At 28.5% G+C, this 25,216-nt stretch overlaps 5 protein-coding genes across 5 annotated transcripts; 2 read left to right on the top strand and 3 right to left on the bottom strand. All coding sequences in view use genetic code 12, as the record gives it.

Moving 5' to 3' along the window:
* Positions 1–1,090: 1,090 nt before the first annotated feature.
* On the top strand, positions 1,091–5,278 carry DNA2 (bifunctional ATP-dependent DNA helicase/ssDNA endodeoxyribonuclease; the record flags this gene model as incomplete). The annotated part of the gene is made up of 1 exon (XM_051757460.1): positions 1,091–5,278. The coding sequence occupies one exon, from the start codon at positions 1,091–1,093 to the stop codon at positions 5,276–5,278; it is 4,188 nt and encodes a 1,395-aa protein (XP_051614184.1).
* A 61-nt stretch (positions 5,279–5,339) lies between these two features.
* KGF55_002744 (ubiquitin ligase complex subunit) lies at positions 5,340–7,820 on the bottom strand (the record flags this gene model as incomplete). The annotated part of the gene is made up of 1 exon (XM_051757461.1): positions 5,340–7,820. One exon carries the CDS (start codon positions 7,818–7,820, stop codon positions 5,340–5,342), a length of 2,481 nt encoding a protein of 826 aa, XP_051614185.1.
* A 463-nt stretch (positions 7,821–8,283) lies between these two features.
* Positions 8,284–11,103, top strand: STV1 (Stv1p; the record flags this gene model as incomplete). The annotated part of the gene is made up of 1 exon (XM_051757462.1): positions 8,284–11,103. One exon carries the CDS (start codon positions 8,284–8,286, stop codon positions 11,101–11,103), a length of 2,820 nt encoding a protein of 939 aa, XP_051614186.1.
* A 2,356-nt stretch (positions 11,104–13,459) lies between these two features.
* Positions 13,460–16,072, bottom strand: KGF55_002746 (uncharacterized protein; the record flags this gene model as incomplete). The annotated part of the gene is made up of 1 exon (XM_051757463.1): positions 13,460–16,072. The coding sequence occupies one exon, from the start codon at positions 16,070–16,072 to the stop codon at positions 13,460–13,462; it is 2,613 nt and encodes an 870-aa protein (XP_051614187.1).
* A 6,003-nt stretch (positions 16,073–22,075) lies between these two features.
* On the bottom strand, positions 22,076–24,973 carry CPH2 (Cph2p; the record flags this gene model as incomplete). Its single annotated transcript, XM_051757465.1, has 1 exon — positions 22,076–24,973. One exon carries the CDS (start codon positions 24,971–24,973, stop codon positions 22,076–22,078), a length of 2,898 nt encoding a protein of 965 aa, XP_051614188.1.
* Between the last annotated feature and the right edge of the window lie 243 nt (positions 24,974–25,216).

A 25,216-nucleotide genomic window follows, 5' to 3' on the forward strand; every position in this document is an offset into this window, starting at 1 on the left:
TATTACTTTGATGTGATGGTTTATATAAATGGTGATGAAAAACCTACAAATGATATACAGAATTTATAAATTGACTGTTGATGGATGTTCAATATGGTTATGACCTCACAATAAAGTGTTTTTGATTATGATCAAACGAGAAATATTAATGATCTGTTGTTGATGATAGTTAAATGAAAAATTAATCTGTTTCTTTATTCAGAAAAATTTTAAAATGAGATGAGAATTTAATATGAGAAAAAGATAAATTATTTTATTCTTCTCTATTTAGATCTTCATAGATATTAAATTAAACACCAACTTCTCAACATGCAATCTATCAACGGAATCCATTAAGAACGTTTGTTCTAGCCATTAGACAGGGAAGTGTTTCCTCATGTGATTAATTAAGACGTGACCAGAACTAAACTTTGATGGAATTTATCAGTTTAGCAATTAAGTCGGTTTAGAATTTTCATCAAAAATTTTTAGAAGACTGAGCCAAATTTGAAAAGCTGGATTGAACAAAGGCCTTTATACTCAACGTTCTTGTTTGTCAATTTAAGTTTATTATATTCTGGGTTTATCCTCACCCTCAAGACACAAGACTATGCCTCACTTCAAATTTTTAGGGTCTTACTTTTTGTAAATAGATAAGGATAAATCTTCTACAGTATGGCATCAAACCGACAAACAATTGAGCAGAAAATGAATTGTTTTCAGGTTTTATATTATATTATAGGATATTGTATCAATAGCTTCGTAGACAGTGAAAGACCACTATAAAATTTTTAGTAGTGATGGAGAACTTACAAAATCAAAGTTCATGAGCGATTCATTATAACCCAAATTGAGCGCGTTCTGTATAGTCTAGTGTTGTCGGTTTTAGCCTTGGTTATGTCTATGTATATGTTGGTTGAGAAAGAAGTGTTCTCTACCTCGTTCTTATATCGACCTAAATTTTTAAACTTTGACGCGCTACACGTTTTAAAAGATCAAAATCTTATAATTTCTAACATCTTTTAAAAAGTAAACAAAGTCAAAAACAATCATCAACTTCATACCGAGTTCATATCACCTACTTTTAAACATAATGATCACATCGTAAACAATGGAAAAAAATTCTGAATCAATAAAATCATTGAAACGACCAAAAAAGCAGTTCTTTTTCCCGATTGATAAATTAACGTCTACTACTTCTACCAAACTACTGAATAAAAATGAAGCCGTCATAAAACCAGTGGATATAAATACGTTAAAATCAAATATTCAACCAGTTCAGGAAATCAAGAAGACAAGTCCCAAATCAAAACAAAAGAAACGGAAGCACGTTCAAGTGGTTACAGACAATTCTGATGATAGTTTCGATGGGATACGGTGGAAGGAGAGTCCTGAAAATCAAAACAACCATAAGGGTGTGCAGCTTAAGCATTCAAACATTCAAAACTTTTCATCGCCTTTGAAGAATTTAACTCAATCTAAATCAAGTCTACAAGATGATTCTTCTAATGAATTATTGACCCGTTATGGCACTGATTTCAACAACATGTATTTAAGGTCACCCAAGCTACTCAAAAGCTGTTCAGATCTTAGTTTTAGTAAACAAACCTCCTGTCCACCGGGTCTCAAACGAACAAAATCTAATGAAGTTGAAAATCTACGACCGTCAATTTCTGATTCATTTCACGGTAAATTGAATGGTTGGATCAACAAACTAGGTGGTGAAAAAGAAGGTTCTGTTGCTCATGATGAACCGAATCAGCAAGTTTCTAATAAGGAATGTCTCCTACAACTGTCACCAACTGGCAATTGCTTCAATGACTCGATACAATCAAGTGATCCTTTTTTGGATGATGACGACGAACTAATACAAATCCTTACTCAAAACATACAACTTCAAAATGATACAAAGAAACTTCAAATTCTTGATTCAGAACCAAATAATTTGTTCTCCGAGGACCCGTTTTCAGATGATATAGATCCGGAAGTCATCGATTCATTAACTGTAACTAAAGCACCAAATGGTAAGGTTTTCAGTAAATCTTTCAAAAACAGTGAAACAGATCAGACGGAAAGACGTGCATTCTCAATAAAAGAAGATGAATTTGGTCCGTTAGCATATGACAGAGACATGCTTCGAAGATGTAAAATTAAATCATTCACCGAGCAGTTATATATGAAAACCAAAAAACAATTAGTTCTAGCAGTTCAAGAGTCAAATGGTGAGGAATCAAAGTACATAGTTAGGGGGGAATATTGTGAATTGAACTTTAAAGAAAATGATATTTTGAACATAATTTTAACTGATAAAGACCATCCTAGATTAATTGATGATACCCATAACTTACTTATCTGGAATCCCGATATTATATTATCCGCCACCACAATAGCACAACAATTATCTTGTTCCAGAAAAACAGTCATAACATCGAGATATAAATTTCCAGGGACAACAAGCATACCTCTTATAGTTGGAGAAATGGTTCATTTGATATTCCAAGAGTGTATGATCACCGAGACCTGGTCTTTAGAGTTTATGCATGAAGTTTTTGATAATATAATTGATCAGTACTTGGTCAGTTTGTTTAGTATTGAGAAAACCGTTGAAGACGCTAGAGTTGAAGCTTCTAAGCATTTTGAATATCTAAATACATGGTTCAACAAATACTACAAAAAAGCTCCAAACGCAAATACTATGATTGAAAATTGGTTAGAAAATAACAAAATCGGTTTTGGGGTTCAAGATATATTGGATATTGAAGAAGAAATTAGGTCACCTGTATATGGATTGAAAGGGAAAATCGACGCAACAATTATAGCTGCTTTAAAGAATCTGAAAACGAGAGGAAACTATCTTTTTCCCATGGAGATCAAAACTGGGAGGGAGTACATTAGTCACAGTGCACAAGCATCATTATATGCTTTGTTATTTAAAGACAGATATGACATGGATATAAATTCTTTTATTCTTGTTTATACTAAGGAGGAGCTAACAAAAAAATGTAACATAAGGATATCTGATTTAAGATCATTAATCAATTTGAGAAATCGAGTTTCTGAACATTTTAAATCAGGAGTCTCCCTACCTGATTTAATAAGAAAATCAGATTGTGAAAGGTGTGAAATTTTATCTGGTTGTATGACTTTAAATTATTTGGTTGAAGATGGTACGAAGGAAAATTCAGGAATAGAAGAGGATGAATACAGCACTATAACTGCTGGATTATCTGATCCAAAATTTAAAGAGTTTTTCAAATATTGGGATTTTCTCATTGCAAAAGAAGAAGAATTGATGGGAAAAAGTTTGAAACAATTGTGGAATGTACCATCTCATTTACGTCAAGAAAGAGGCAAGTGTTTTGATAATTTAAAAATAATCGAATCGAATGAGGATGAAAATCTGATATTTTATTATAGAAATGTGAAAAGTGAAAAAACAAATGCTAGACAATTTTTGTATACATTTGCAAAAGATCAAGTTGGCCCAAGTTTCAATTTCTTATCTTCAAAATTTACATACAATGATAGAGTAATAATAAGTGATCAAGACGGTCATTTTGCTGTTACCACTGGTTTTGTCAAAGCAATATCGAAGCTGCAAATAGTAATTAGTACAAAAAGAAGATTGACGACTCATGATCAAAAATTAAAAAATTTCAATAAGAAAAACAATCAAATGATTGAAAGTTTAATTCATGGAAAACCTAACTTTCGAGCTAATGGAGAAAAAAGATTTATAGTAGATAAGGATGAAATGTTTTATGGTTTGGGTTTAGCAAGATTCAACATTTTGAACTTGTTTTTGACTGGATCACCTCCTAAATTAAAAAATTTGATTGTGAACTTGAAGGAGCCTCAATTTTCAAGCGAAGATAGCTTCAAGTATGCTGGTACCACTAACTTCAATACTTGTCAGTCCAATGCAATCAAGAAGGTCTTTTCTGCTGATGATTACGCTTTAATTTTGGGAATGCCAGGAACTGGTAAAACAACCTTGATTGTTGAAATTATAAAAGCCATCGTGTCACAAGGTCAAACGGTTTTAATTTCATCCTACACCAATTCTGCGGTTGACAACATCCTTTTGAAACTCATTGATAAAATAGCTAAAAATGATAATGTTAAAATTTTGAGGGTTGGTCATCCACTGAGAGTAAATAAAGCGTTACATGATTACATTCCAGATTTCAAAGAGCCTATCAAGTCAAAAACTCAGTATGTTGAAACGTACTCGACCCCAAACGTTGTGGCAACTACATGTTTGGGAGTTGCTGACCATTGCTTTAATTTAAGAAATGAATTTGACTATTGTATTGTGGATGAAGCTTCTCAAATAACCTTACCAATAAATTTGGGACCTATAAGCTTAGCCAAAAAATTTGTATTGGTTGGAGATCATTATCAATTGCCTCCTTTAGTCTTACATCCTAATCCAGAAGTGAAATCTGGATTATCACGATCATTATTCAGAATTTTATCAGAGGCACACCCAAATGCATTATGTGAATTGACAGATCAATATAGAATGTGTGAAGAGATTATGCAAGTTTCCAATGTTCTAGTTTATGACAATAAACTCAAGTGTGGATCTCAAGAAGTAGCGAAACAAAGTTTAAAGATACCAAATCCAAATGCAATGTTAAAAATTTCACAACTGGAAGTTCCTGAACAATTCAAATGGATGGACAATTTAATTTTTGATGAAACCAAAAAAGTTTTGTTTTTGGACCACGATACAATTCCAGCAAGAGAGACTGTATTTGGTGAATCAATTCAAAATCCAATTGAGGCTAAACTTATCCATCAAACTGTAAAGGCTTTGGTCACTGCAGGAATAGATGAATCTCAAATTGGTGTAATGTCGTTTTATAGATCACAATTGGAACTTTTGAAAAGAAACTTGTCATCTAAAACCGATCTTGAGATTTTAACTGCTGATCAGTATCAAGGTAGGGATAAACAATGTATCATTATATCATTAGTCAGGTCTAATGAGGAAAGAAATCCAGGAGATTTGATGAAAGAGTGGAGAAGACTTAATGTTGCTGTAACAAGAGCAAAATCAAAACTTATAATACTTGGATCAAAATCTACTTTAACTTCCGCCGATATCACGAACACATTTATTGAATTTTTAGAACTGAAAAACTGGTTGTACTCACTTCCTCGCAATGCGGATGATATTTACGATATACCACAGTCTGTCAATAACTCACCAATCAAGAAAAAGGTTAAATCTACTGGAACTTTGAAACTGAACCCTATGCTAAAAAATATTATGGACGAGATATTAAATTAACGGATCCTTCTTCATTACTATATGCATCTATATACAAGTAATACATCACATATCTTTTTTTCTAAAGTGCAAAGAAATGAAATTCCATATTACCACCTCTAATATCAAATTGAAATCCATTCCAATTTATATTCCACCCATTTCGCAAAGCATTATTGTTATTGTTATTGTTACCATTATTATTCTCATTTTCATGCTGGCCCTGTCGAGCTTCTCCATTTCTCATTCGTCTAATTTGTCGTAATATATTTTGTATGAAAAATATGAGAAAAAAAGCAAAAGTTAATGAAATCACCAAGTAATCCCCAATATCGTAATTTTCAATATAGTTTAAATCATATGAAGTTCCTTGGTGATGAGAATCCGCTCGTGAAACAGAATCTTTGTGTAGTTGCTGTTGCTGTTGTTGTAATTGTTGTTGTTGTTTTTCTCTTTTTGACTCCTTCCCTATCTTTTTGAATGAACTTAGCCACCCTTGATCAACTGGCTCATCAAAAGAACTCAAAAATGATTTTTTGTTAAACAAATACTTTAGTCTTAATCTGAACAAAGCCCAATTTATATGTGCATTACTATAAGCTGATTTAGTTTGTGAACTTTTTCGATCAAAATCAAACTTTTCCTTATATTGTAAACTCAAGTCGTAATATCGCTTAGCTAAGAAATAATCAGTTGTATTATTAGCTGAGCCAAATCCATATTCATACATTTCAGCCAATTTGTAAGCTCCATGCGATGAATGCCTATCGGTAGCAACTCTAAAATAATTAAAAGCCTTTTCATGATCAGGAGTAATTTCAATTTTCTTATCTTCTCCGGAATATATATGTCCCAAAAGAATAGTAGCATCAACATTAGATTGTTTGGAAGCCCTATCAAGGTATTGTGCAGCGATTTCGAGACGTGGCGGGGAAAATTCTTTCAATTTTTTATTACTTGAATACAATGGTTGCAATTGGAAAAGTAAATAAGCAGCAGAGATTTGAGCATGTTCAAAGCCTTGTTCAGCAGCAATCAGGTATCCAACCAAAGCGTTTTTGTAATTTCCACTAGCAAGTTCATCAAATGCATATTTTAAATGAGGTGTGAAAAATTGTGATAATCTTTTGACAAATTCTCTATAATACATTGTTGTTTTGGCACATGTGACAGGGTCTTCTGGATCAACCATTGATGCTAATCCTGATTCCAAAAAATTCCCAACATAATACAATGCCTCAGTATTTCCCAAATATGCTGCTTGCTTCATATAACTATATATATCCATTTTATTTTCACTAATATGAATATCAACAGGTGCATCAATCTTCATCAACAACTTTGCCAAGTTTTTTGTTCCTTCGGCTGAACTTTTCTGAGCAGCAGCTAAATAGTACTCTAAAGCTTTTGATCTATTTGCTGGTCTTACCAATCCATTTTCTTGTATATATGCAAGATCATTAAGTGCTTCCAGAGTCGTTTGAACTTTCATTGACATATTTAGTAATCTTTCAGCCATTATCGAATCTTTTGAGACAGACTGTCCTCTTAAATATAATCGAGCCAAACTAGTTTGGCATGCACTTAAAAACAATCTATCCATTTTATCCATATTTTTATAATCTCTTGATCCATATATTTCTTCCCCTAAATTGACACATTTTTGAAACTCCAATCTTGCTCTTGTTAAATTTCTTGGGGTGAAATAATCTCCTTTTAAATTTTCCAAACCATTATAGTAGAAAGAAGCATATTCATGTTCATTCGAATTCAATCTATTTTCTTCAAATTGAGTTTTCAAATCAGCAAAAAGTTTTGAAGATATTTCAATTGATGAAACAGATTCACTTAATTTTTCACCAAAAAGACCACCATTGAAATCTGATATGCGAATGTTATAATCTACGTCTCTTGAATTTTGGGTATTGTTCATCCAATGATGGCCCAATTCTGCGAGTTTCGAATAATATGGTAATGCTAATTCACAATTTAATGGAACTTCAATACCCTTTAAATGTCTGAATGCTAATACCAACAATGCATTTATATCTCCATTTTCAGCTGCAAAATGATAGTATAAATTTGCTTTTGCTTGGTTTACTGGGAATTCTCCAAATAAACCTGTTGAATATATAAATCCAAGCATGAAATATGCATGACCATTTGGCTCAATCGATATTGCTTTTTCATAGTAAGATTTTGCTAACTCGTAATCTGTGGGAAATGAATAATTACCAAAAAGATACAAGTCTGCGAGTGTTATACAAGCGTTTGAATTGTTCTTTGATGAAGACCTTTCGAGCATGGGTAGTATGACATCAGTCAATTCAAAGGGCACTTCGTTAGTTAGTTCTTGATTATACTGTTTATTAGTTGAGTTATAGGGTGGTATGATTAAGTTATTTTCTATATTATCTGCATTATAAATGTAACTTCGTTTATAAGTCTTTGATAATTGATCTAATTTTTCAATTGCGTCAATATACTCCACGTCCTTGAACCCAAATACAAGATAGATCTGTAGTGTAAACAATAATGCAATATTAGACCATTTAAAGAGCATAAATGAATGTGGTTGATAATATAAAATGATGGAGAATTATGAAAATTGTGGTTCTTCTACTAGGCTATATGCGATACGTTGGTATTGAATATGACATGTAATGTTACAATGATTGTGTTCGTATTGAGGTGTTGTTGATACTCGAGTAAAAATTGATCTAGGTGGTTTCTTTGAATGTTCTGTTCGACTTTATCAAATATGATACGTAATACGTTTTGTTTAATTCTTTACCTTTGTTGGTGATAAGGATCTTAAAGCGAGAATCGATCTAATTTTAATTAAAGAACGGAACAAAAATCAAACTTTAAAACTTGACAGCACAATTTTTCATCAACGACATAGGACTTCACTGACATCAGTTTTGGCTTTCTACAATATAAGTAGTCCAATTGAGTCACCACAGCAAATATCTTTTATCTGATTTGTACGAAATAGTTTGTTAATACATGATTGAGAAATCACAATGGCTCGGATAAGACTATCAGAATCACAGCAAGAGATGAAATATTCATCAGAAGCTATCTTTCGATCAGCTCCAATGACGTTAGTTCAATTTTACGTAACCATTGAACTAGCAAGAGATATGGTTGGAGTGCTAGGTAATTTGGGGTCTGTACAATTTCGAGATTTAAATTCAAAGTTGACTCCATTTCAAAGAACATTTGTTAACGATTTAAAATCTATTGATTTAATGTTAAATCAATTAAATTTCCTTCATTCAATTATGATCAAACAAAATACTATAAGTGGTGATATATATATCAATCTAAGAGCTGATACTAAGTCGTTACCAACAACTTCCGAAATGGATCAGTTCAAATTCAAGTTAAAGGATTACTTTGACAGAATCAAGCATTTAGATGATTCTTTTAATAAATTGAATTTTCAAAAATTAAAACTCATTGAAAATAGAAATGTTATAAATATATTGAACAAATTCCATAACTCAAGTTTAATAGATAAATCGGAAGACAGTACTCGAGATATACATTTTAATGAAGATGACGAACTTGATGATAATATTGCACTTTTGAATGAACAAAGGAATAATAGTCTAGAATTAGGTCTAGAGGTACATAATTTAGACGACTCAAATTTTAATACAATTGCAGGTACAATTGCCAGAGATAAAGTCCCAATTTTGAGGAATATATTATGGAGAACTTTAAGAGGTAATTTATATTTTCATGATATACCAATAGATGAACAGTTTCCCCAAAATGATAACTCAAAGGACTTAATATATAAAAACGCGTTCATAATTTTTATTCATGGGGATATGTTGAGATCTAGAGTGAGAAAGATTATTCAATCATTGGATGGAATAATCTTCGATAATGCGTGTGGTTCTTCTCAGGCTAGAGAGGCAACCTTGGAAGAAGTTAATAGAAAAGTACAAGACTTGACCAACGTTGTCACAAGTACTAAGGAGCAATTAGTCACGGAATTAAAAGTTTTTCAAGAGATCTATCCAGATTATGCATATATCATTCAACGAGAGAAATTAATTTATGAAACATTAAACAAATTTGATGAAGATAGTACAAGAAGATGTTTGGTTGGTGAAGGTTGGATTCCATCAATTGATTTTGACAAAATAAGAGGAGCATTAAAAAATTTAATAAAACAAAAGACCAGACGAAATAGACAAAGAGATTCTTCTGAAGAAATTAATATTTCAGAAACTCTGATAACTGAAAATAACATGTTTATAATTGATGATGGAGATGGACATGAAATATCTGGATTTGAAATTGACGAGAATAATGAAGAAATTGGTTCTTTGATTGCAGTTGTTAATGAACTTTCAACAAATAGAACTCCTCCCACTTATCACAAAACAAATAAATTTACAGCTGCTTTTCAACTGATCATTGATGCATATGGAATAGCATCTTATCAAGAAGTCAACCCAGGTCTAGCAACTATTATTACTTTCCCGTTTATGTTTGCTATTATGTTTGGAGATTTAGGACATGGATTTATTGTTTTATTAATGGCATTGTACCTAATTAAAAATGAAATACTGTTTGGAGCCATGAGAAATAAAGATGAAATATTTGAAATGGCTTTTAATGGTAGATATATCATATTATTGATGGGATTTTTTTCAATGTATACTGGTTTTATATATAATGATATTTTTTCAAAATCAATGGCATTTTTCAGTTCAGGTTGGGAATATAAATTTCCAGAAAATTATGACCCAAAAGTTGGTGGAACTTTAACCGCTACAAAAATACCTGGAAAAACTTATCCATTTGGTTTAGATTGGGCTTGGCATGGGACTGAAAATAATTTATTATTTACAAATTCTTATAAAATGAAATTATCAGTTCTTATGGGTTATATTCATATGAATTATTCATTAATGTTTAGTTTGGTAAACTGTTTATTTTTCCATAGAAAAGTTGATATAATTGGTAATTTTATTCCAGGATTTCTTTTCATGCAAAGTATATTTGGTTACTTGGCTTTAACAATTGTTTACAAATGGACAGTAGATTGGTTGGGTATAGGAAAGCAACCACCAGGTTTATTAAATATGTTAATTAATATGTTTTTATCCCCGGGAACAATCGAAGAACAATTATATCCAGGTCAAAAATTTGTACAAGTAGTGTTAGTCTTGATTGCATTAATTTGTGTTCCATGGTTATTAGTTTATAAGCCATTAACGTTGAAAAGACAAAATGATAAAGCTATAAAATTGGGTTATTCGGATATACATTCTCAAAGACATCATTCAATTATATTACATGAAGAAGAAGAAGCACTAAACTTAGAACATGAATTAAACAATGATCCAGTAGATGATTCCTTTGATGAATTAGATGATGAAGAATTCAGATTCCCTAATGATATTGAACCAATGTTTCATTCAGCAGGTGCTCATGGAGATGATCATGGAGAATTCAATTTTGGAGATATTGTTATACATCAAGTTATCCATACTATTGAATTTTGTTTGAATTGTGTAAGTCATACAGCATCATATTTAAGATTGTGGGCTCTTTCTTTAGCTCATGCTCAATTATCGACTGTTTTATGGTCAATGACAATTCAAAATGCATTTGGAAAAACTGGAGCTGTGGGAGTTATTACAACGGTTGTATTATTTGCAATGTGGTTTCTGTTGACTGTTTGTATTTTAGTTTTAATGGAAGGAACATCGGCAATGTTACATTCTTTAAGATTGCATTGGGTTGAAGCAATGTCTAAATTTTTTGAAGGTGAAGGATATGCTTATGAACCATTTACATTTAAGTCTATAGAGTTATGAATTAGTCAATTTAAAAGATTAGAAAGATGAAGAAGAGATCGAACTTGGTTTATTAATAGAATCTCTCTTTATCTTGCATAATTCTAGAATTAATTGATGTGTGTGCATAATTTTTGTCTATAACGACATTTTTATACTTTAAAGTTGAAACGCATTAACTTAATTCATTTCACATATTGTATGCAAAATTTTCGTCAAAAATTTAATATTTCCAAGATATACCACTTACTTTAGCCATCTGATTAAGACTCTATTCTATAAAAGGAAATACTAACAATGAACTAATCATGTTTCAGATTTACAAAAATGGTTGAACCTTCATATTAATACCCGATTTAAACAAATATGAAAAAATCGAATTCTCGAATTAATGTATTGAACAAATTTAAATTAATTAAACTTTAAATATGAAACATTATTTTCCACATGAGAACAATAGAATTAGCAAAGATCCGTTTGACGAGAGAATATATAACATTTGAAAATTACGTTTATGATGATGCAGCAAAGATAAGAAGCTATAGTATTTAACAATTAAAATTAGACGAAAGGGCTAAATTACCTAATAAGATAATACAATAAATTTATTAATTATGAAACACTATTGTTTTAACTTTAAATATTGAACTAAATTTAATCAAACTGACATGAACACATTCTACAAACAATTGGATTGATTTTTATTCTTTCTCTCTTTTTCTTACCATTTTATGTTTTGAGCCACTTCAGAACTCGGTTAAAGATTAGCTAAGAACCACTGATATTACTGCCACTCTGATATGTTATAAATTTTGATCTCAAACAATTTAATTAGTAAGTAATGCAATGCTAAATTCCTTTATGGCAAATTTGACACTTAAACAAAATAAATACGGAAGAGATACGAACAGATAACAAATTCAACTTGCTATCAATGTACAATAACCCACCATGGCTATCAAAACAATTTACTACTCATTCCCAAAATTCCCTCGTAAAACATTTGGAATAGGGTAGATATACAAATGAATACTCATGTTCTTATTTGGTAATGAGATTTCGCAATGAAAGCTATTTATAGATTTTTGAGAGATGTGGAGGGCTTGATGGAAGGATAGTTGCGTGGCATGCCCCACTTTGTACAATATGTAGCAACTTCCTTAAAGCTTGGATGAGTAGTATGGAATACGAAGCTTGAAAACAGTAGTACAAACTCTTTAAATACAATTGTTACCCAAAATATTCAGAAAAGTAGAAGAAGCCATGAAAAGAGCTTTTGATACAAAACTCCTAAGTTAGTGGATAATTCTATCTGGAAAACAACTGGCTACCTTGAAAAACAGATCTTATTCTTGTTATTTCCGATATCAAAAAGCAAATAAAAGAAAGTAAAAAAGGTTAATCGTTAATCTTTCCTTATAAATTTATGCTCATTGGGTTATTGATAAAAACAAGGAACAGGGGCTTATATAAACAATAATTAACAAGTAATATCACATGTATCAAAACAATAAGAAAATCAATCGGAGGAATAGCGTTAGTTGTTATTCTAATTTGACACTAAAGACGACATAATTCTCTTCAAATTTAAATCTGCTATTAAATCACTTCTAAGTATCATCAACGACTGGATGATGTGTTGCATCTATTCTCTCCTATCAGTTGACTTATTCAACATCAAGTATACATGCTTGGAGTTTAAAATTTCTTGTTGTCTTTGTCTTTCTTTCTCTTTATGTAAAGCTATTCATAGGAGTTTGAACTTCCTCGCTTAATTCGCAGAGGAGTTGCTGATAATATTTTTACTCAATTAAGTTAAATTACCATCTAAAACGTACAAAGTAAAACATATTACAGTACAATAGATTTATTCAAATGTTGTATGCAATGTAACGTTGTTTCATACCTCGTCAGTAAGGAGATATGATGAGAAATTCAACATTCCCGTTTTAAGAGAAAAATGTCTACACTTTGAACTATCGAATATCATAGAGAGCTCTTTTCAATAATACGTCTTATCTAGTATTAAATCTTGTTTCAATTAAGATGAAGCTGAAAGGTGAAGCTAACTAATCTAAATAATAAATAATAAATAACATTTCTAACAATAATGGTAAAAGTAAAAGTAATAATACATTGAACAAAAAAATGGGTACATTTTAATTTGAATCTCAAACTCTATTTGAAAACATTTTAATACACTTGAAAATAAAAACAAACACTTTTTAAAATAAACATACAAGATGATCATTGTTCACCTTTGGATTTGAAATGGTAAAAACTTTTTCCCAAAAATAATCTTACTCGGAGTAGTTGAAGCAATTCTGGGTCAAAACCAATTGATACAAGAACCCCTTACCAATCATAAATATATTTTTCATCTTTCATCATCTAAATCAATTCTTTTACCTGAAGTCAACATTCTTTGAACTTCATCTAAAGTCCAAGGTCTTAATCTATTTCTCATTTTATTATGTAATTTTTCTTTTATAATTTCAACATTAACATTTCTTCTAATACTTTCTTCTTCAATAAATTTTATAATTTTTAATCTTGTATGTCTAAATTGTCTTTCTGATGATCCATGTATTTTTAACCATTCTGTTATAGAAATATCTTGAAATTTTAATTCTTCTTCAAGATTTTTAAAATCATCCCACATTTCATATAATGTTGTTGCTTGTCTTGATAATCTTTTCTCTAATGTTAATTCTCTTGCTGATTTATATTTCTTTTCTGATGATGAGGATGATTGTTGTTGTGGAGGTTGTTGTTGTAGTTGTTGGTGATGTTGAGGAATTTGTGATGATGGTTTGGAAATTGGTGATAACAGATTTGACCTTCGTATTATATTATATGGATGATGTTCATGTGTTTGTGGTAATACTGATGATGAGGTTGGTGGTATTTGTTGTTGTTGTTGATGTTGTGATTGTTGCTGCTGTAATAAAGAATAACCTGAATGAGAATGTGGATGTGATTGACTTCCTTGATGAATATGTGGTGATGCTGTGGCATAAAAGGGTGAACTAATTGAAGTTGAAGTTGGATTAGTTGGAAATGAATGATGTTGTATCATTTGAGGTAAGATTTGTGAAGGAGGCTGTGGATAATTGAAAACTCCTGATTGTTGCGGTTGTTGTTGTTGATGTTGTTGAACATATTGTTGACTATTAAATGATGGTAAACCAATTTGTTGTGGTTGTACCGGTTGAGGTTGCAGGACCAGTTGTGATTTTGGTTGAGATGATGATTGTGAATAACGTTGAGATGATATTTGTGAATGCAGACTATCACTTTGTTGTCTCAGTTGAACATTATGTTGTTGTTGTTGTTGTGAATGCGGTGGCTGTTGTGAATGTTGTGATTGTTGTGATTGTGATTGTGAAGTGAATGATGATGGTTGATTAGAACGTGACAGTGACAGTTGTTGTCTTTGTAAATGTTGTTGTTGTTGATAGATTTGTTGTTGCTGTTGTTGCTGCTGTTGTTGTTGTTGATTCAATTGATTTAATAAATCTAAAGTATTTACAATACCTGATTGAATATTTTTTGATTCTTCTGTTGTGATAAAATTTGAAGTTTCTTGTAAATTTTGTTTGGCTAAAGTTAAAGAATTTGGATTTTTTGACGACATTAATATAAATAAACCATTTATTGAATTTTGAATTTTTGTTAAATTTTCACTATGTTTTTGAAAAATATTTGTTTGAGATTTTATAAATTCATAAATCATATCTTGATTTTGAGATTGTTGTTGAGTTAAATGAATTAATTGATTTTCAAGGGTTTTTAATTTTAAATTTTGAAATTCAATAATTTCTGAAATTTTTTGTCGTGTTTCAGAATCTGTTGATGAAGAAATAGATGGCCAATTTTCATCATAATCACTTTCTGTTTCATCATCGTTTGGATTGAAACAAGTATCTCTTATTAAAGTTTCTAATTTACCATTTTTTTCAATTTCATTAAGAAAATTTATGAATTCTATTGAATTGAAAATTTCACTTTTTGATATTGGATTTGATGGATATCTTTTTTTAATAATTATCATATCTTGACAAAGACTTCTTCTCAACATTGAAAATAATTCTTTCATTTGATTAATTTCTTCAATTGATCCTGATCCTGCTCCTGTTCCCGTTATATCTTCACTATTTTCACCTTCTTTTTCATTTTCATTTATAAATGGAAAAATTTTATTTAATAATTCAATAGGAGGTTCAATTGAATTTCTAACAATATCATAATCTTGAAAACTTTCAAATCCAGATAATTGTAATAAAATTTGACTTGGTAATTTATCAATTGAATTAGATAATAATTTTTCATTTATATCAAAACCTTGAGCAGTTAATAATTTTGTTAAATTTATATCTTTGTAATTATAACCACCAATATTTAAAGCAGCTATTGAAGATTTATGTTGTTGACTATAAGAAATTGGTGATAATTTATTATTACCCTTTAATAATTTTAAATCAAGTAATGATAATTTTTTTATTGCATCATTTATATTTGAATCTACCCCTAAAGAAAATTCAAAAGCTCCATTTTCATCAGGTATATGAAACCTACTAAATAAATAAGAACTCAAAGCAAAATGAGGACAAAATTCAATAAATTTATTTCTAAAACATCCACTATATTGTATAGTTAATGAGCCACTAGTAGATTCCGTTGATGATAAAATATTTTGAGCCCTGTTATATATTGAATTTGATTTTATTTTAGTTACTAAACTATCAACATAATTTATTTTGGTTGCAATTAAATCTCCAATTTCTAACTCTCTTTTTTGTTGATTTTTTAATAATAATGAATGAGATAAATTAAAATCAACTAATGTTCTTAATAATTTATGATCATTTAAATTTGATGTATTAAATTTTATATTTCTATGTGTAAGTAATGTTTTAACTAATTTATAATAATCATCTATAGTATAATCATTATTATCAGCAGAAGATTCCTCAGAGTCCAATATCATTCTGGAAATTGATAAACAACTTTTTTCCTAACACTCTTTGTGTCTTTGGTCTGGTATGGTTTGGTATTGAACTGATGATGATTTTGTGTAAAATAGCACCTTGATCTATTTAGATTAAATAAAAATACTTCGACTATTTTTGTTACTACTGGATATGATGGTTTGTGTAATGATAAATTGGTTATTTTGATAGATCAATTTTTGTTCAATTATTGTGTTATGTGAAAATTTATATTATCAAAATTTGGAATGTTAACAATGTGGGTTGAAAATGAATTTGGTGAAAAATCGAATAATTGTTGGATGATCCAATTGATAAGTTTTACTCTATTCCAATTAATGTTCAATTTTCTATTTTTAAGGTATATTTCTATTAAACCAATTGCAATATCCTTATCGATGGTGAGTTTGACTTAACAATGTATTCTTGAAAATGATTTTCCGGGGTCAAAATGTGTTGAATATAAAGATTAGTCAAAATGATGGATAAAATCGTACGAATAAGTTGAATGATTATACTGATTTATTTTTCCTTTCTTCTTTGTGAGTGAAAACTCAGATTAGTTCTCTCCAGATTGAACAAGTTTTGAATTTGAATTTCGTATTGATCGTCTATTTGATTATGGATGATTTTCTGTACAAAATTGGTCAGTATTTTAGATCTATAAAATTAGTATTGATTTTAAAGTTAAAGACAAGATTCATCAATGAATAGATAATTCAATAAGTCATAAATTTTGTAGGTGTTATCAGTGCGATCTATGTTTGAATTGAAAGGGTAATTTGGTGTATATGGTGCTGGTGGAAAAAAATAAAAGTTGATAAATATAGTTTTGTATTTGTGAGAATTTTAATTCAAACAAGCTATGATGTACTGATTTCGAGATTACGAATGAATGAATGAATAAATGAATGGATTTACCTTGAGAATTAAGTCATATGAATTTTGAAATTTAAACATTTAAAGATTGAAATTTTATTATAATTATAATAAACTTCTCTAAAATATTATTTAAATTATTTTTTATTTTTTAATTAATGGAATTCAAAAATAAAATTTAAAATTTTTAAGTTTGTGTAATGATGTATTTTAGGTAGAAGGTATCAACTAGTTTTGTGTAACTTTGGACTTTGTATTAGGTGGTATAAAAAATGTCTCAAGATTTGAAATCTAAACTTTTTAAGATCCCAAAAGTCGTAAAGTTTAATTTTATATTGTACAAGATTCTTTCTTTTAAATTTTATTCTTCTATTTGAAATTTTAGTCTAAATTTTAGTCTAAACTAATTTAATTCATCCAATGATATCACAAAACTATCGAAAATTGTTAAATTTTTATTAGATTTGAGATTTTAGATTCTTTTTCACCATTGCTTGTGAATTATTTTTATAATTGGAGGCAAAGCAAGGAGTTGAATAATTGATTGTATTCAGTCATTTGAGTTTTGGCCCTGTCAAAGCTGTGGATGGTAACAAAAACTTGATAAAGCTTAGTCGAGCTTCCTTGACTCTCAATTGTTACCAGTTGAAGCTTTGTTAACTTTCTTTATTCTTTGATGGAAGGTCAGTTGATTGTACAATAACAAAAAAAAATATGCTTTTTGATTGTTCTACCATGATGTTTCAAATTTACAAGTTTGGAAAAAAAAAAAAGTTTTCCTCTTTGTATTTAATTCCAAGTTATTGTTCAATATGAAACATCATTTTCTTTCATTTAAACAATAGAATCATTATCAAATTTTAATCTTCTTTCATCATTCACAATATTTTCAAAATCTTCTTGAGAATTTTACATTTTTCTTTAAAATCAATAACGAAAATGCCATACATACCGAGTATATGAAAACCAAGTCACAGCTGTAAAATTCTCAATCACTTTAGTGTCTCTCTCTTGCAAATCTAAAACTTGATCTTGTCAAAGTTGAGTTGTAGATAGGATATAGATTCTTTTGACTAATTGATCGAAAATTATTCACTACAAGTTGAAAATTTCATTTTCAAATTGAATTAATGAAATTTTAAAAACTATTTATAAAGATTTAAATTTTAATCAAATTGTAGTAGTAGTTGATTACAATTACATCAGTGAAATTCTAATGCGCAATTACAGATTTAATTTATAATTAATGTGTTAAAAATGATAGAAATTATATAAGATTATAATTACATGTTGTGAAAGTAAGATTAAACTACATATCATTGATTATATGAAATTTTATCTTCTACTTCGGAAATATGTATGAATAATTACGTTAATTATTCTTTTCTTTCGCTCCGATCGTTAACATACGTAATTTTTAGCTCTATAAATATCAATTTATTTAGGAGATTGTACATCATTCCATATAACTTACACAAAAAATGTAGAAAAAAAAAAGTTCAAATAAAAATTAACGAATGTTTCATATGGCAAAAAACTTTGTCGTACTGAGTAGGTCAGGGGTGTATTTCAAATTTCTGGTGAAGCAAATATCGTAGTTATAACTGAGTATGGCTGTACGGTCCACCAATTATGATCTATAAAAAGGGATAGTTCGGGTTTTTGTTCTTTCTCCACTTAGTTGACCAGACTAAAATTTTAAGTCCAGTTGAAATAAGATAATCCAGAAACACTAAAATTAATTTGTCATACTAAACTAGAAGGTAAGAGAACACACAGTCCAGAAATGATTGTCAAAAGGTAAAAAGAAGAAGAAAGGGTGTCCAAGAATATATCATTAGCATCATCAAAAGCAAAAGAAAAAAATAGACCTTTTGCAATTTATCAACACTAATTGTGTTGAAATGTGAAATATAGAAATCTGGAAATCTTGAAATCTTGAAATCTCGTAAAATTTGTATTAGAGAAAGAAGAAAAAGAAAAAAGAAAAAAAAAAGGTTTTAGCGAAAAATGTCTAAACTTATTTTTATTGCGTTTTGTGTAACTTACTGAACAATAATTTAAATTGAATTAAAATGAAATTAAAACTTATGATAAGTCATGGCTTCAAACATAACTTCAAACCAAGACGATAGAAGCATTCAATTTTGAGATTTTCACTTTTTTGGTCCTTGGTTACGATCAACAACCATAGTTTTATTTACTTTTCAACGTTAGTCTTTTGATCGCTTCTTTCTTTTTTATTTAACTTGCTTGAATTGTCTACCAACGAATTTTAAACCGGCATTTAAATAAAATTTTACGTTTTCTTTTTCCTGAATAGAATTTCTGCAATCAGTATATTTACATAAGTAGAACTCTTGCATATAACGGTCGATGAATAATATGATAATGATATGATATAATAATAAGATTCAAATTGCCGTATAAATGATGAAATTGGTTTTCAGCAATCAGTAACTTTTGATTAAAAGCAATTCGGGGAGATAAAAATCTTACAGAATGTTTTTTTTTCGTGTTCTCTTTCGTTATGAATTTTTTACTCAATTGACATGGAAGAATAATAAAATGATGAAATTTAGAAAAATAAAAATTAAAGGAATAAAAAAATAAAAAATAATTTTTTGGAGATGAAATAGGAAATATAAGTCTATATAAAATTTGAACCACTTAACAAACGTTTGATGACTGAACCGAGAGAAGGCTAAATATGGATTCCATACCTTAAATTAAAAAAGAAACTATTACACGAGACATCTCAAACGAAGTCTTCCAACGGTGAGTTGATAAATTGTATTTGTAAAAAAAATGTATCAATAATTTTTGTTTCAAATCTTTAGACTAACAATTGAAACAATAGATGGTAAATAAAAAATGTTTCAGAATTACAAAATAAAAGTCTCTTAAATAATTATTCAACATTTTGTGAAAAACCCTTTTTTAATTTTAGTATATATCTTACCTTCTTTCCATAAATTCAAAACTATAATTTTTTGTCACAAGTTAGTATTTAAATGTGCCGATCTTTTTTAAACTAATGTCATCAGATAATTAATCAATTTTGTGTGAATTTAAGTCCATCATAAATCTGTGTAATTAAATCTATCACAATACCAGACCACCCATTCTTTCGAGTGGCAAAACTTGTTCTTTAATCATTGATAAAGAGTAATGGAGGATGTAGAGCTCAATATTATACCATGAGGTCATATTCAAATTTTGACATCATCCTTCACTAACACAAAACAAATAATTAATTCATACGAGCATTAGTATCAACTACTGACAATATCGCAAAATGATTGAGACTAATGCATAGCTCTCAAGTTTAACCGAAAAGCGAAAGAATAAAAAACTTCTAGTTCATGAATTATAACAAAGGTAGAAGAAGGTAATGCAAAGTCAATGATCTACGAAATTAGTCAATGATACAAAGTATTATCACAGAGTATGTGTAACTGTGTGAAATGTACTATAACTAAATTTATGATGATTATAGAAATAATATTAGACTTTTTAACATGATATACATGAATAAGCAAGGTAGTACATAGCAACAACATGTTTAAATGATATAAATAGAAATAATAAAAATTTCATTTGTAAAATCATGTATGGTTCTACAACATATGGAATAACAAACTAAGAAATACTCTAGCTCTATCAGTCATTCTATAATTGAAAAAAGAAAGATTGCCAAAATATCTAGATCTTATAGTACATACAGTTTTAATTTTCCAATTAGTCTATTGTTTTTTTTTTTTAATATACATTTCAAAATGATGCAAGAGAAGTATAATAATTTATAAATTTTTAAGCTACTAATGGAGGCGTATCAATGGAATACCTAAATAAATATAATACTAAATCGTTTCTAAGTTCTGAATCCATCTTTCTACACAACCAATTGAAGTACCCAGGGTATTGAAAAATAAATATATAAAAAGGTATACCGCACGTTTGTTTTAAAACAAACCAAAAAGAATACGAATTTACTTTGTTCAAAGTATAACCAATAAAATTACGAAATATACAAAAAAATAACAATCGTCTTCACAAACTCAAAAATTTTAATTAATTAATAAACCCAAATTTAAAAATCGTCAATCTTCAATGTTTGGGGGAGATTTAAGTAATTTGATAGTGAAGTATCTTTCAATTATGTTTAGTATCAAAAAAAAGTTTACAAAATTAGTTAGCCTAAATAAAAAAGTTCTATTTTAGATTTATTTCAAAACCTTCTTTCACTCATGTTAATAACGACATTTTCTTTTCCAAAGATCTTCTTTTAAAATATATTAGAGTTTTGATACTTTTTAAATCTTTATTTTTCACTAAATTTGAGAGTTACAAAATTGAAGCGCATTTAACTTACCTAATTCACCTAATTATGTTAATTTAAAAAAGGATTAATCAAATGTTTTTGACAACATGATTAGTTGTTCAAAAATTAAGAAGATCATTGATGTCGGAGCCTTCTTAGTATACAATTATATTTCTTAAGATTGCATGGTTGAAGATCTATTTAAACGGTAAGGAACCATGATCCAGGTACTTAGTGAACTAAAAATTTTGTTCGAGAACAAATCGACATTTTAATGGATTTTGTAAAAAAATTAGTTCAAGTTCTTTTACAAAGCCCATCATAGATTATTGGTTTCTTAAATAATTGAATTTTATGCCCTAATTTAACTCTACCTTCAAACAAATACGTTTTCGTACAATACCTTAATGCATAGAACTTATCATAATGCAATTCAATTTTGTATTGATCTAGAAAAACTGGTGAATAGTGAAGTGAATTGATGAAAAAATTGAAAAAGAAGAAACATCTGTACATCTGTACATACATACTTTAAAAAAACATCTGTAAATACATACTTAGCATTCTTTTTAACACAAAAAAAAAACCCTTGCGCAAAATCGGACCGAGCTTATGCGTTTTGAAGAAACCCTCAAATAGAATTTAATCATTTCACAATATACAAACTTATAGAATAAAACTTAAAACTTAAATTAAATTAAATTAGCTTAGAAATATAATTATTAAATATAACAAAAACATAAACATAAACTCAAATATATTTAAAAACAACACATTAATTATCATCATTCATAAACATCTACTTATTATCTTCATCTTCATCTTCATCTTCATCTTCATCTTCATCTTCATCTTCATCTTCATCTTCATCTTCATCTTCATCTTCATCATTATTTTTACCACAACTTCCACCACAAAATTTAACACAACCATCATTTTCATTGTCATTACAATCATCATTATCAAAATCATCATCATTTTCATCAAATATTCCATTAATTTTTTTAGTTTTTAAAATTAAAAATTCACTTAACTTGTAGAAAATTGTTGAATTTAATATTGTTGATGATGAACTTGAATTATCTTCAGTTCTATTTTTTTTTTCTTTTAACTTTATCCACTTATTTAATTTTATTATAATTAATGATATAATTTCATTATCATCTAATGAACTTGGTATTAAAACTTTTATTGTATTTAATAATGATGTAAATATAATTAAATTTATTTCATTAGTTTCTAAGTCATCGATGACAATTGATAAGTAATTTAATAATTTAATCGTTTTCTCCGTATCTTTTATATTATAATAGTACGATATTAATGATGATATTAATACAATTTTTTCTTCTTTTGATAAAATTGTTGTTAGTTTTCCAGTTAATTCTTCTTCATCATCAGTGAAATCCTCTTCGTTTTCCTCTACTTCATTAGTCTGTATATCTTCGACTTCAAGATCTTTCAAATTTAAATCAAATTTAGTTTTTAAAGATTTTAATAAATAAGGTGATTGATTAGAATTTATAGCAGTTTTTAATAATTGATAATGTTCAAAAACACTTGAAATTTTGGGTATCAATACTTCTAAAATTTTTAAATCATTTAAAGTTTTTGTTGAATCATCTTTTGAAGTATCATCATCTTCTTTATTATTCAAATTTTCTAAAAATGAAATATTTAAAAGATTTAAAATTTCTAAAATTCTTAATTTGAAAGCTAGATCATAATAATTTGTACCACTTTCACTCAAAACTTGATAAACTTTTATATTCAACTCATCATCAATGCCCTTATTTACATCATAACCTGCAAATAAATTAGTTAATCTTTGAATCAAAATTTCACTTTCAAAAATTGAAATACCATCAATTTGTTTGATTAATTTATTTAATTTGATTAAATTTGTGTTAGATCCTTTGTATTCTAAATTTTTGATTAATTGTAACTTGAAGTTTGAAAAACGATTTATAATTGATTCAAATTTTGGTAATTTTTGTTTCAATATGTTACTTATAATTAATGATAAGAATGTATTTTCAAAATTAATTTCACATGAATTTAAATGAATATATTGAAGGAGCAATCTTTTTAAACTATTTTTTTCACCTTTACCAGTCAAAGTTTGAAATATTTCAATTTTATTTGCATCAGTTAAAACATTTGGTAATTTTAGATAACTTGAAGTTAAAATGAGATCCAATATCGAGACAATTGAAGTTGAACTTGTTACTTGTTTCAATTTATCATTATCACTCGATGAATTAAAATATGATTGAAATAATGGATAAAATATTGAAATAAAACTTCCTATGACTAATAATACTTTACTTAATGACCATAGTTGTAATATAATTGGAGAAGGATGAAGTAATGAATGAGGAAATAAATAATGAATAAATGGTAAAGCATTTAAACTTCTAAAATCATTTTCGCCTGTTCCACCTCCAAATAATGAAGTTGCCATTACTGTTGCCATACCACCCAATAAATATCTATTTGGTTGATTGGATTGTTGATGTGGTGTCACTTGTTGAGAATCTATTGATTGATTTTCTTGTTGATTGTATTGAATGTTTTGTTGCTGTTGTTGTTGCAGTTGCTGTTCTTGATGAATTCTTTGTCTCATTGAATTATATTCTTGAGGTGAACTATCAACTGATTGAGATTGTTGTTGTAAATTTTGAGGCATTTGAATTCTTGAACTTAAATTAGCCTCTTGTATAATTTGTTGTAAATATAAATTTTGATCTTTTAATATAGCATTTTTTTGTTCTAAATGTTTTATATATTCAGTAGCTTTTGTTAAAACACTTGCCTTATTTAATTTTGAAGCAGGTGTTATACCTTCTAAATCAGCTAATGATACATCATCACATCCTGCAGCTATTCTTAATGCTGGTACTGCATCTCTTAATATTAAAATTTTTGAATTTATATTAGTTCTATATTTTTTTTCAATCATATTATGTGAATTTTTATCTTTATTATTTTTTGGTTTTGCAACTTTTGAACTTGAATTATTACGTTTAGGTTGTTTTTGTTGTTGAGGTTTTGATATATTGGTTTTTTCAACATGATGATTAATAGATTCTGGTGATGTAAATTCTGAAGTTTCATGTGATTCATTAGATAAGGGAGTTACATTTTCATTAGTGAAAGTAACAATTGAAGATGAATGTGATCTAATATTTGATGCATATTGAGGTTGTTGAGTATATAAGTTTTGTTGTTGTGCTAATTGAGATGAAGATTCTTGATTTTGTGATTGTGGTTGTTGTTGTTGATATTGATATTGTTGATTATCTTGATAGTTTGAAGGTTGATTTTGATTAGAATAATTATTTAAATAGTCAGGGTAACCAATATCTTCGCCATTTAAAGATGATGGTGATAGTATAGTACCATTAAAATTCAAATTATTAAAATTATTTCCATTATTATCTCCTATCTCATTCTTTGAATTACTTAATCCTCCTGTGATAGATTTTAAAAACTCATCAGTTTCATCAAATATAAATTCTGATTGTTGTGAATTCATATTATTACCATAATAATCTGTAATATTATTGTTTATTAAATTATTATTACCAGATTGATTATTTGATGTTTCATCATCAATTATATTTAAATTGTTCGATTGAATAAATATTTTATCATTATCATCAACTTTCATTAAATTCGTATCCACTTGAGACATAGTGTCGATTTGTTGAATGTTTCTCGTTACCGATTCTTGAATTGAAAGTGACTCGTCAAACTTTTAAACTATGAAGGATATAGATATGAAATTGTGAACACAATGGAAGTATGTATGGAAATTGATAACTTATCTGATCTGATCTTATGAAAATTCTGTAATGAATTGTACCTGTTGCAAATAAAGTTGTAGATTCTGAATATTTTTTAAAACACTTGATAAGAATCTAGTTCTTAATTGATA

This window comes from Candida pseudojiufengensis (genome assembly GCF_024610245.1).
Source record: "Candida pseudojiufengensis strain CBS 10847 chromosome Unknown scaffold4, whole genome shotgun sequence".
Classification (NCBI taxonomy): domain Eukaryota; kingdom Fungi; phylum Ascomycota; class Pichiomycetes; order Serinales; family Debaryomycetaceae; genus Lodderomyces; species Lodderomyces pseudojiufengensis.